The sequence below is a fragment of the Drosophila suzukii genome, chromosome 2R (assembly GCF_043229965.1).
Source record: "Drosophila suzukii chromosome 2R, CBGP_Dsuzu_IsoJpt1.0, whole genome shotgun sequence".
Lineage (NCBI taxonomy): Eukaryota > Metazoa > Arthropoda > Insecta > Diptera > Drosophilidae > Drosophila > Drosophila suzukii.
In genome coordinates this window covers 17,701,301-17,714,937 of record NC_092081.1, presented here as the reverse complement: position 1 = coordinate 17,714,937, position 13,637 = coordinate 17,701,301, and the positions used below count along the sequence as shown (strand labels likewise).

At 39.6% G+C, this 13,637-nt stretch overlaps 1 protein-coding gene across 4 annotated transcripts in view; it reads right to left on the bottom strand.

The window, feature by feature from the left end:
* Positions 1–13,637, bottom strand: part of Dgk (diacyl glycerol kinase 1) — a 54,552-nt gene that overhangs the window by 5,228 nt on the left and 35,687 nt on the right. Inside the window, exons 11-17 of one of the 4 annotated variants that reach the window (XM_036813182.3) lie at positions 12,697–12,828; positions 11,828–12,039; positions 8,686–8,817; positions 7,691–7,880; positions 7,543–7,629; positions 6,856–7,067; positions 5,273–6,142 (exon numbers count right to left, since the gene is read on the bottom strand). In XM_036813182.3, coding sequence (XP_036669077.2) covers positions 5,273–6,142; positions 6,856–7,067; positions 7,543–7,629; positions 7,691–7,880; positions 8,686–8,817; positions 11,828–12,039; positions 12,697–12,828 — 1,835 coding nt within the window. Of the gene's footprint in view, positions 1–5,272; positions 6,143–6,855; positions 7,068–7,542; positions 7,630–7,690; positions 7,881–8,685; positions 8,818–9,903; positions 10,304–11,827; positions 12,040–12,696; positions 12,829–13,637 lie in introns of those variants that run through there. The other 3 variants (XM_036813183.3, XM_017073977.4, XM_017073976.4) reach the window with 3 other exon arrangements.

Here is a 13,637-nt window from a genome sequence, read left to right as displayed (position 1 = left end):
GAGCGCCTGCCAGAGCTTAAAATCGAAAAATCGACGAAAAACTTTTTAATTAGCTTCAGCCGCATCCCGTTTGCCCCCGTTTTGCCCCACTATCCGTTGTCACTTTATGTGCGGTAAACTAATTTAGTGACAGAGCCCAGCTTATTAGCATGCCTCGACCGCACGATACTCATTAGTCAACGGAGGAGGAGGAGGATGAGGTGGTTGTGGAGGTGGGGACACCAGCTGACAGCTTGTTTGCATTGGGGAAAGTTTGCCCATGGTGCCCGAAAGCCAGCCATGTCATTTGGCACTTTGGCCAAGGATGGTTGTTAAAAAGGGCTGGGTGGGGGTTGAGAGGTTAATGAAATAATTTGTATACCCAAACACTGGCAAACAAAATCCAGGCTGCTTTAGATAAGGCGATATTTCCTTGAGGCCACGGGGCGTATGAGCAACTCAGGTACAAAAGCCCTGCCATAAAATGCACATAAAGCCAGCTATCTCTTTTTCCCGGTACATAAAACTTAAGCCAAAGTCAAAGTCGAAGCTCAGACAATTACACATCAACTCCATAAAAGCCTCCAGTTTACAATCTTCCACCTTCTCAAACAGTGGTGACAGGTTTTTAAGTAAAGTAAAACTTTTTGAGCGTGAGGAGTGAGCCAAAAAGCAGGTAGACAAAATAAAGTCTCTGACTTATTTTGTATTATTTAACTTTTTTGAAAGTATCTTTGAAGTACATGATAAGCTTATGGTTTTGAGAATATTTATGTATGCACTTTTTTGGGCCCATACTAAAGAAAAGTATATTATAAACTATTTAGCTTCCTAATATTTAACAATTAAGATTGGGTAATTTATAAAAAGGTTGAAAAGTATTGTTAAATATCTAAGCTACAAATTGTAGTTTCCCAACGCATCTCAAGAATTCACGTTGAATGTGCAGTGAAAAAAATTCGCCATTCAATTGCTCTAACTTCCTGGTTAAGTTTTTTTCATATGTCTATAAGTTTTAACATTAAATTTTGTAATATAAGTCTTTTTTGGTTGATTTTATTTTATCTATACTATATCTATACTAATACCGGCTAAAAGGCTGTTTAAGTACTTATTAATGGACGACATTCATGATTTTGTAGCCCTTTTGTAAGCAGTACATAACTTGGAAAGACATGTCAAGTTATAAAATTAAAGAAAAACGCCCCGCTCCTGTCTTCCCGTACAAAGTTTGTTCCCAAAGCCCGATTTAATGGCTAAATGCTGAGCTCAACTCCCAAAACTGGCTGAAACTCGCACTTTTATCATCGTCGCACAAGTTGGCGCTCAACGTCAATTGTTTGACGTTAAACCCAAGTGTCAGCGTGAAATACTTTTCATGCTGTATTACTCGAGGAGGAGTATCTTCCCCATCCCTTCTTCTTTCTACTTTTCCCCAAGGAGGCGAATGCGGATGCTGGATCCCAAGAAGCTGTGCCACTTGAGCCGGCGGAGCACTCCCCTGCAGACCAGACACATGTTCATGTACATGAGTGTTAAATGGATTTCGTGATGGGCCCAGGACAAAGAGCTCTCGGTGTGAAATGTGTCCGACAAGTGAAATCCCAGCAGCAGGAGCGGCAATAACATCATCGCCGTCAGTTCGCCTGTAGACGCCTACTGTTTAAACAGACGCACATCAAGTCATAAATAAACTAACACGCACCGAAAAACACATATAGATAGAGGGGAAACCCAATCCCAACCCCAAAAATCCCAAACTGGATATGAAGCACACATTTTTATTTCGGTTTTGGTGCGGATTTTCTGGGATCTGGTGTGCAATTGCCGGGGATCTGTGGCAGGGGCATTAGGCTGATTTCAGTGGCGCAGGGGAGCGCAAAATGTTTGCACAAAAAGGATTTCGGCTTTAGCCGCCACTTGACAAATGGTGTGACCTTACGCAGGGACAACACCCACGCATCCAGCCACCCATACTGCTTATACACGGGTAAATTCCCTGCAAACTGATAGTTATGTATTTTGAAAAGTTACCCCTTCTTTGATATCACCGTATAAGCGTGGTTTTCTAACTAAACACATTAGTTTTGATTCCAAAACTTCTAGTTTTTAGATTATGCTATCAATAGATATAGTTAGGATATTCCACATACCATAAGTGGCAACTCCAATAACTATAAATTGGTTAAAATACTAGATTTCTAGTAGTGTTTTTTATTCACTTTGCATCTTTTTAAAAATAAATAGTAACCAAAGCTTAAAATCAACGATTGTGATAGTAAATAATGGATAATATTAACAGACAAATAATATTTATAGAAGTTTTGACGGTCAGGACCTAAATTAACCCAATAGTTTACATTACTTTTTAATAAGTTCCAAGGAAAATGAAATACTAAGAAAATAAATTTATAAAAATCCTCACATTTTCTTTAGGTTATATAAAATTGACCCTTGTATCCCTAATTTTTCTGTGTACTTCCGCCAAACAATGGGCGTGTTTACGCTCTGCCACAAACATAAACACAAACGAAAGGCAGGACATCGGCTGGCTGTTATTTGTACCGCATTTCCTTTTTATTTGGCCTTCATTTCATTTCATTTCTGCGGCATGCCCGGTGCTGTAAAGTTGTCACTTAACTTTTCTTTATGGCCCTCTTAAATCCTGGCCTGATAAACGGAGTGCAGGCCGCTAAAAGTGCGAGTATCTGTGATTTTGTTGTTGCTTCCTTTACCTCCCAGCCATTTTCATATCTCACATCATACTAAATTATTCAAAAGCCCCTACGAAAGTTTGCAAAGTTTTATCCTTCCTTCTATTTATTGGCCGGGTGTGTGTGTGGGTTGTGGGTATATATTTAGATATACTATATGTGTTGGTCCCTGGGGCGCAATCTGTTTCTTTTCCATGACTTTGCGGTGTTTGGCGTCGCCTTGAGCAGTTACTAATTTAACACTTGCTGGAAATTATAATGAGACAAGTTTCGTTCTGGCCACAGCTTGGGCATTCATTAATTTAAACGTTTTCGGCTATTTCGGGTATTTTTCCGAGAATTCTTCAGACGCTGACTAGAATGCAGGAAAAGTGTTGCCTAACTTTTGGGGGGCGCCCAGCTTGATTGGATTTTTCGCAGGTAAAGCGATTGGCATCCATTTGGCCTCGAAAGCTGGCAAAAAGTGCTGGCAAATAGTGCAAATTGCACTTTCAGCCGCCTTTCACCTGGCAATCGAATGCAATGCAGCATCAATGATGCAAATGCACAACTGATGATTGTGTGCTTAACTCCTGCCACCTCGTTTGCATACTCCCGAGAGCCGAGAACCAGGCTCAAACTGCAAAAGTATCTGTATCTGCATCTGTATGTGTATCTGCATCTGAAACCCTGCACCGCATCTGTATCTGCACTTGAGCCTCGGGGTTGTGGCATTCGACTTTTGTGGCAATCAGCCACTTTGCATGCAAAATGTGTTGCAACGCGGCAGAGTCTTTGACTAATCGCCAGGCACGATTCTGTTTTCATGGTTTTCCAGGGGTTACGGATACGGAAAACGTTCGCTATTCTTTATTGAAACCCCAGCTCAGCTCACTGCTTCGTTATGAATGTTTCTATCTGAAGGCGAGTTCTAGAGAAATTTGCATGTGAAAGGTTATTCAGTTGCGGGCGTTTGTGGATTGCGGGTGGAATTTGGCCTGTTAAGCCGGAAATATGCGGTCTCCTATGCAAAACGCTGAATAAATTATTAAGTCGATTTTAATGAATTATTGAGCAGCCCCCGGAGTAGCTTGGCTAAACATTGTTTGCCTTAAAGGCTATTAGGCGACTTGATTTAGAGACTGATAACGTTTTGTCAAGGTCCTTAACATTATATAATCAATCAAATAATAACGAAGTTTATAATAACTACCTACTGATATTTATAAAAGCACAAAAACTTTCTGGTTAAACCATATGATTCAATACATAGGTAGCAATCAACCTTCTTCCATTAAAGGCAAATAAATAATTATACTCTAGGCATACCATGATGCCGTACAAAGTCCCTGAATCCTAACGCAATTTCTCAAATTTCCAATTAAGAATTCTGTTTTGATTACTTGTACACCTACACAAAGAGCAATTTTCCGGGAAATCACTTCAAGACAAAGACTGAGGACTTGTGACGCGATTTCCTTAGATAATCAAATTAAGCCTGGCGAGCGGGCTTGTCAAATGCAAATCCCATGTCAACAGCCAGGACAGCTCGTCCTCACTAATTATGAAAATTGTGCCCTGGCTGCTTTCGTTCTGGGGCGGATGTGGCCACTGTTGATGACATGGACATGAGCATGGGCATGGGCCTGGGATTGAACCAACAACAGGATGGAGGAGACGAGCAGCAGTGGGAATCAGAGTGGAAACGGCATGACAACCGCCGGCTTAACGCATCACATGTGATGGAGTGAAACTGGATGCGGACACGTCGGCATTACTCGATGCACCGAATCGGACTCGCAATCCAACGTCCAGCAAAACAAGAATTGCATTCTAAACATTCCAGCATATACACTAAAAAATATCTTTGGCAAATAAATAAATATAATTTCACATAAATTTGAAAAAATGAAAGTTAAAATTAAGTATACGGAATTTTAGAATTTGTTTTGTACTACTCTTTTACTCTTGGTTTAAGTTATACCACATTTAGGAAACCTACAAGAAGTCTTTGGATATCCAAATAATATTTAAAAGGTTTTGATTTGGGAATACGTTTGAAACATAATATTAATGATAATATTAAATAATATAATATAGGTTGCACGATAATGATAACCATAAAATGGTATTAGTTCTGACAATTTAATATATTCTTCTTAATAATATTATGTTTATAATGAAGTTCTATGTATAGAACTTTCCTCTCTATATTGGTAAGTGGGTTGAGGTAATATGATCTAAGAGCAACAACTTTTATCCTCTTACATTTTCTTTCTTGAGATCCAGGTAACATTTGTCGGACAGACAGAGTTAAAACCAATTGGTATCAGAACGACTTCTGATTCAGCTTAATTATAGAGGTCCAAGAAACCCATTGGCTGTCTTCAGGACAGGGAAATATAGTATTAAGTGTTCAGTAAGGTAGCTAACTATCAGTTTAACTGGCACTCTAGAAAAAGGTCTTTAGTTGTAAAATCAGATAGGATGATAATGATTTCAAGGTTTTAAATGAATAAAGAATTCATTTTAATATGTTAAAATAAAACCGACCGAATGGGCATATTTTTCTTTAAGTGCCTGCAGTGAAGCGTACTCACCACGCCGACGGAGAAATAATTGTTGATTATATTGTAGGGCACCGTGCAGTCCTTGTCAGATTGCACTTTGATGGGCTTCTGTTGCTGCTCGAACTGGAGATGTTGCTGCTGTTGCTGTTGTGCCGGCACACTCGACGTGGCATTTGGTGTTGTGGGTGTGGGCGTGATTGGTGTTGCAGGGATGCTGTTGCTGCCATCGCCATTGCCATCGCCATCGTCCTCATGGTCGGACAAATCCAATGACAATGTAATTTGCTGTTTAAGGATGTTGTTTTGCTTATTGCGCTGGCCATTATTATCGCTTTGATTATTCCCATCTGGCGTTGCTGTTGCAGCTTCCGCAGGAGCAATCGATCCTTGTTGCTCCTGCTGCTGTTGCTGTTGCTGCTGCTGCTGTTGCATCTGTTGTTTGTGCTGCAGCAGCAGCGTCTCAAGTGATTGCCTTTCCGTTCCACCGGCTCTGATGGCCGCGGCATCGACATTGGCCCTCACTTCCGTTTCCGTTTCCGCCTCCTGGTTGCCGCCGTTGCAGGGACTACCGCTGCTCGTGTTGCTGCTGCTGCTGCTCAGGGCGGTCCGCAGGGTCTTCTGCAGGCACTGCGTCTCGAATGTGGACATCGAAATGCTCTTGGTGGTGGTGGTACGCGTCGTTTTGCCCATGCCGAACTCCATGGTGGCTGTTTCCGTTTCCGTTTCCACTTCCATTTCCGTTTCCGTTTCGCTGGCCATCATAATCGATGTGCTGGAGGCCGCTGTGGTTGCCAGCTTGGTCTGCCTTTGGATTTCCTCGAAGCGTTCCATCAGCGATTTGTCGACCACAACACTTTGCGACAGCTCAATCACCTTCTGCATGTTCGAGTGCAGCGTCACCTGCAGCGGGGAAAATGAGAAAATAGAGGGGGAAAACTTCGGTTTAACAATTGCCAGTTGGATCCAGCACAAAGGTGGAAGTTTTGCGGATTGCAGGCTGGCAGCGTCAGCATCACGCCTTCCAACCAGCAAAATTAGTTTGTGTAATCGTTTTTCTCCCCCTTCTCTAACACCTCCCAGAGGAAATCCATAAGGATGGTGTGCGTGGTAAGCGCTTTGTGGCCAATAATTGGATTTTCCAGCTGGCAGGCCCTGGCCACGCCCACTCACGCCTCCTCTGGGCGGGTTATGGCCAATGTTAAGCATGCCAATTCGATTTGAAACGTTAGGAGACCTAAATAAAGCTAAACTCGTAACAAGACTAGAGATAGGGTAATAAATAAAACCCAAAATACCATAAATATTGCACTTTAAGGACTTTTTGTATCTAATAGAACACGTTTAACAAAGTCATTTCAAGTCAGCTATCTCAAAGTAACCTAACCTACTAAGGCCCTAGGATCTTAATTAAACCAATATTACTTAATTATTAAATTTAAGCAAGGAAACCTATGGTATTGACTTGACTGGATGTGTTTTAAATAATCATGGCAGCCTATATTCCAATATTTAACTTATTTTTAAAACCAATTTCTTTTTCTACGTTACAATAATTAAAAAAAAAAACCATTGAGTAATATATTAGCTATAAATATGATGTTTAAGTAAAATACCTTGGGTCGCAGTTCATCGCTGTGTGGTGTGTTGGTCACCTCGATGCTCCATCGGTCCAGCATCACGGTGGAGGCTCTTCGGAACTTATCCATAAGTTTTGGGATGTTTTCGCCTTCATAACCACCGCCCCATCGGAGACACCTGGCCAGGTCGTTGCCCGTTCCCAGAGGAATCACTCCAATGGCTGGCTGACTGGCTAACTCTATGGAATCTGGAGGAAAATGAGGAAAAAATTTGTCTTAGGATCCATGTATCATTTAAGAAAATATCCCAAAAGAAGTAGTATACATTTTATTTAACTACCGTCATTTTAACAGGAAAATAAAATAATAAATTTCCAAAAAACAAGAATGGATTGTCAGTATTATCTATATTTATCAAAATACTTAATACTTTTAACTTGATTTTATACTGACTTTTTGATGTATTTTAAAGATTTCTTATTATGAAAATAAATCTACAATTTTCATTCTTAGTCTTTAGGCGAGTATGATTTTGGAATTCAGAAAATAAAATGTTTTTAATGCCTCTTTCATAACATTGAAACAGTTTCAAAAGGTTTAACATTCAAAAAGACTGTTACTATTTGTAAGTATATTTCCAGAAATATACATTTAAATAATAGATATCGTTTAAAATCATATAAAATTATCTCTTTAAAGGCTCTTATTCCAGGAAACACTTACCCATGGCCTCCAGAACCCAGCCGACGGTGCCGTCGCCGCCGCAGCAGATGACCCTGAAGCGCGGCAGGTCCTTGAAGAGCGTCAGTCCTGGCAACGAGAGCGGAAATCAATCACCGTGCTTGAACGGCCATCACTCACACACACACACCCTCCGTGGGCCCGCCCTTGGACAGGTCGTACACCTGGCGGGGATTGAGCATGTACTGGAACTTCCGCAGGATGCGGTCCCCCTGGCGACCGCCGCTCTTCGGATTGACGAACACCAGCAGCGGGCAGCTCAGCTCGTCCGGCGGCGTGATTTGGAAGTGCGTGGCCTGGTGGTGATGCATTTGGGATTTCTGGTTACGATTTCGGCAAGTATCATGGAAATGGATTGGCAGGGGCACAAAGCAGGCAGCAGTTCCAATTGTTTGGGATTTTTTTGTACAATTTTGTAGGCGGAAATTCAATTTTGAAAGGGGGGTTAGGTTAGTTGGCCAATTTTAGGGGGTTAGCAGCAGGGTGCTGTTATCGATGTTTTGGGAATTGCAATTGATTTATCAAATGTTTATATAAATACACCAATATAAGTTAATTTAAAAAACTTAAAAATAGATTTTACTCAAAAAAAAAGGTTTGTTCTTATTAGCATTTTGGGTCCTTGAAAATAATCTTTATAATATTTATAAAAAAAACTTTATAGAAATGTATAAAATTGGTGTATTGAAAAACAATTTAAAATATAATATTTATTTAAGGGAGGTTTATAATAATAAATAAAAATTTTATTATGAAAACAAAATCCCTTAATTTGTTTTATGAATAGAGATAATGAAACAAAATGAGCTTTTGCATTTGAATTGAAATTCTATTTAATAAGATTTAAATCACCAACTTTTAAAATAATTTTAAACAACATTCAAAGGTTTTTTGATCAATTAATATTTTAATATTAAAAAAATTATATTGGTGCCTTAATATAGAATAATTGAAGTGTTTTTAAGCTCTTCTTAAATATGTTAAATTATCCTCTAAAATATCTATTGCAGGGTTGTTAATTATATACAGAATATAATAAAAATAAATTAAAAATTTAATGGTATAATTAATAAATTGATAAGGCAGGTTTAAGGACATATTAGTTTTAAATTGCTGGTGACGTACCTTGTTGGCCTGGTTAACGGAACGCTGGCGATCCAGGACAGCCGGGCAGATGGCCGTGGGCGGGACAATCAGCTCCGAGTATTCCCCCAAAGTGCACTCCTTCTTCACCGACGAGGCGCAGCGGTTGTGGAGCTGTCGAGGTGATGGGATGGGAAAACGAATCCGAATTAAATTAGTCAGAGCGCCGGGAAAAAGGAAAACTCAGCGCAGGATAGCGCGGTCTAATAGAAATTTTACGCTCTTAAATTCAATTTCCACTTCATTGCTGGCCAAAAGCCACTTATGACCGTGGAGAAGGTGGAGGCGACTCTCAGGCGTTCATTTCGCCTTAATGAATCCGATTAAAAGTTTTTTAGCGCCGACTACTCGCGGTGCAGAAAAAAATGGTTAATTTTGGCCTAAATGAGATTTGGCTCGGATTTTCATTTAAATACCAATTTGGGTGAAGTGTTTTCTTGCCGTTTTTTTTTGGCTAATGGTATTTTTGTATTTTTCTTTCACAGCTGCCGCCTTCGAAATTGATTCGGAGTTGGTCATCCACTGATGACCAGGCTGTAGACTTTTTGTTTTTAATTAAATAAATGGATGGGAGGTCGGAGAAAAAGATTATTGGCTATGACAAGTAAATTGAATAACATTTTCGACACCTTTTTCAAATAAATATTTCGATTATTCCATTTTTAGAATTTATATTTTAGAAATCAAGCAAATTTTTTTTTTTAAAGGAGTTTATTCCATTTTTTTATATTTTAACAGGTAATTTTTTTTTTTTAATGAAAATTGAGATAATAATATAAAGATTAATGTGAAAATAGTATACATTTAATTAAATTGTTGATATTAAATATTTACCAAATAAAAAAGCAGCCCGAATAGAATAAATTTTTGTATTTTTTTTTTAGACGGGATTTAAATTGAAGTCAAGATATTTATATAAAAGATATTGGAAAAAATGCAAATTGTGTTCAATTTCCGCTTTGAAATTTGTGCATTCACTTTAAGTAGACATTGATATACTTTTCCTTAGGAAATACCATTAGGTAAAGCATTCTTGTGGCGAGGAATTTGCTGCCGGAGGACAGCATGACAACCACGTTCCCATCTTATCGAGGGTGAAAACTTTGAGGACACACAGATACAGATACAGACACAGACACCGACATCCACTCAAAATGCAAAGTTATTGACTGTCAAAAGCGCTGGCAACGTTTGGCTTACAAAGTATCTGCCGATGCAGCAGCATCCGAATCCGAATCGGAATCCGTATCGAAGGACCAAGTTTCCCGACCTCCGCTCCCGCCGGCGGCGCTCGGGCAACAACGAATTCGGCATTATCTCCGCTGCACTTGTCAAAGACACAGGACACAAAAGTTGGTGGCATGCAACGGCGACGGCTGCGGCGCAATTTGCTCGGGACGTGACAATTTGCCAGCCATAACGAAGTTCCCGGCTCATGTGTGCCCCGGATCGCATCCGGTTCTGGGAATTTCGGGGAGGTATCGGGAACTGGTAACTGAAAACTGGTAACTGGTAACTGGTAACTGGATGTGTTGGGGCTTCTGCCGGGCTGCGAATCACAGCTGCCGACAAAACTGCAGACGGAGTGCTGGGCCAAAGGCTCCCTTGTTTTCCCGAGTAATTGGAATTTTTGTTTCGAAACAATGCCGGCAATCCAACCGGCGGAACAGATCTGATTTGGTCTTGTCACCGATTTGTTTCTATCTCGATTAACTTGCATTTGAAAATCAGTCATTGTAAACATAACCAAAGCCGCCGAACAACTTTTAACGATTAATGATATTCTGGATTTATTAATTTCATGTTACGGTTAAGGTCTGATATATGTTAGAAAAAGTTAACCTGAAGTATAATTGTTCGGAATGTAACGTTACTTCTACCTTTAATTATACCCGTTACTCGTAGTAAAAGGGTATACTAGATTCGTCGGAAAGTATGTAACAGGCAGAAGGAAGCGTTTCCGACCCCATAAAGTATATATATTCTTGATCAGGATCACTAGCCGAGTCGATCTAGCCATGTCCGTCTGTCCGTCTGTCCGTCTGTCCGTCTGTCTGTCCGTCCGGATGAACGCTGAGATCTCGGAAACTATGGGAGCTAGGCTGTTGAGATTTGGCGTGCAGATTCCTGAGCTTCTTACGCAGCGCAAGTTTGTTTCAGCAATGTGCCACGCCCACTCTTACGCCCACAAACCGCCCAAAACTGTGGCCCCTACAGTTTTGATGCTAGAATAAAAATTTTAACATGAGTGTATTCTTCTCATCAATACCTATCGAGTGACCCGAAAAAAAATTGCCACGCCCACTCTAACGCCCACAAACCGCCCAAACCTGTGACGGCCACAGTTTTCATGCTAGATAAAAAATTTTAACTGAAATGTATTGGTCTCGTCAATACCTATCGATTAATCCAAAAAAAAATTTTGCCACGCCCACTCTAACGCCCATAACGCTTAAATCTGTCTACCGCCGGTAGGTGGCGTATTTAAATCTCGATTTGCTGCTTGCATATCTCCATTTCCCTTTGGTCCCTTTAGCTGAGTAACGGGTATCTGAGAGTCGAGGTACTCGACTATAGCGTTCTTCCTTGTTTTAAATTGCATTGGGTAATTATCCAACCAACCAACTTTAGCCGCTTTAGGTCTTTTTAGGGATTTCTCAATGTAACGTTGCGGTTATAGTTATAATATCGGTCAGAAAAATTTAACATGAAGTACAATTGTTCGGAAAGAAAAATTCGCTTTCTAATTGTGACGTTAGAAATATAATACTTCAACTTTATCTTTAACTTTAACATGCATTTGAAAATCAGTCATTTTAACCTTAACCTTTAACCAAAATCGCCAACCAAAGTTAACCGATTAAGGGCTATTTAGGGATTGTCCAATGTCATGCTACGATTATAATTTGATAAGTTAGCATAAAGTTAAATAGTTTCTGAAAAAATCTGTTTCCCAATGTGTTATTAATTTTGCGAACGAGTCTTAATTCCTACGGTTTCGTAGTGAACCTTTTATTCTCAGTGATGATTTGTCGATCCAAAAATTTTACTAGAACACTTAAGCGAGTCACCTTCACCTCTTTCAACTCTAAATCAATGCCCAAGGTCAAGCCCGCCCACTCACCATCATGTGGCACCATCGACAGGTGAGTCCAGTAATGCCGTGGTAGGCCTTTATCCTCTTGCGGCACTTGGAGCACCGCCCGTAGCAGTTGCCCTCCACCCAGTGATGCAGCAGATCTCCCCCACACTTGGGTTTCTTCGATTTCACATAGGTGGTGATGCAGGAGGCAGGGGCATGTTGCACACACCGCTCGTGGACCGTATATTTGCAAACTGTTAGATAATAAAATTTAGTTGATAACTTTGCTTTAGCTAAATAATTACATTTTGAGGACATTTGAATTTGTGGAAAATACAAATTATACCCAAATTAATCTATGCTCATCCTGTCTTTCAGGCGGCTTTCATTAAATTCCCAGCTTGCCATACATATGATAATATCATTGACAAATATAATGCAATGATTGTTAAGCATAGATAAACGTGGACTTAAATTTAAAGCTTGAATAATTCAATCCTATTTAAATGTGATAACATTGTATAATACAATACATGAAGCCTAATAACATTTATGCAATCATGTTAAGTCATTGGTATTATATTTGAAATTGTTTCCTAAACATTCTGATTATAACACCATAACTTGATAAGATCAAAAGGTTCAGAATATTTATAAGCTATGGTTTGTAGATTTTACAAAATTTAATCATTTGTATATTGTTACCAGCTAATCGAGAACAAAATGCACCTTAATAGATTTCTTTTAATATTTATATGAGAAATTTCTTCTAGCTTTTATGGCTTCGGGGCTGTGAAAAGGCTTTAAAGTTACTTTGGCCATTGAAATAGACAATTTCCTGCCACCAGACGACCCCACACTCAGATGGCCCCCACAGATACTCGCCACAGATACTCCTCACAGATACTCACGCACACAGCAGAGACCCTTCTTGCCGAGACCCACCAACATGTTGAGGCACAGATTGCAGTACGCCGGCTTGCTGAAGTGCTTCAAGCGCCACACGTGGATGCCATCCTCCTTCAGCGTGGTGCTGTCGACACCTGGGGAAGATTGAGGTGTAGGGATTGAATTGCAGGTGCAGATGGAGATGGGCATGGAGGTGGAGGTGGGGCAGGAGTTGGCATAGAGCATCCTTGTCACTTTGCATAAGCGTATAGAGGATGCCGCCTGCAGCAGCTCCCCGTTCCCCTGCTGTGCCACCTGGGCAAATGACTTGATTATTACGGCAGCAGCCAACCAGTCACAGATCAAGGCATTCAGCCGGCAAAGGCGCATTTAGCAGGGGAACGAGGTGCAGCCACACAGAGAGAAAATACCATACACTATTGGGAATTATTTTAATGGGTTTTCATAATACATTTTAGGTTATGTGTCGGGGACTTTTATAGAACTTGGAGTTTATTTAAGAAGGATTATAATTATATATTTTAACGGATTATTATATAAAAAAAATATTTTGTACTATTTTATATTAAAACTAAATTTTAACAAACAAACATAATACAAACTATAATTATCATAAGGGACTTTTTTTGAGCGGAGCCTATTAGATAATATCTGTGCTGATGATATATCAATAATTTCAGTTTAGATTTTTTCTAAGGAACTGTTTAAAATCATATATGGATAGAGCTTTCAAAAAATATTTAAAGTTTTTTTTTTCTAAGATGCTGATATTATAATATTAACTTGTAAAATCCTGATCCTTTATTTATATTCAACTCATTGAAATATGGTTATTTTGATGGTATGTAAACCATCTAAAAGACCTCTAAAATCCATTAAGGGTACTTGAAAAAGCTGGATCTAAAAACATTATGTTCTAAATAGATTAGTTGGTTTCTATTGA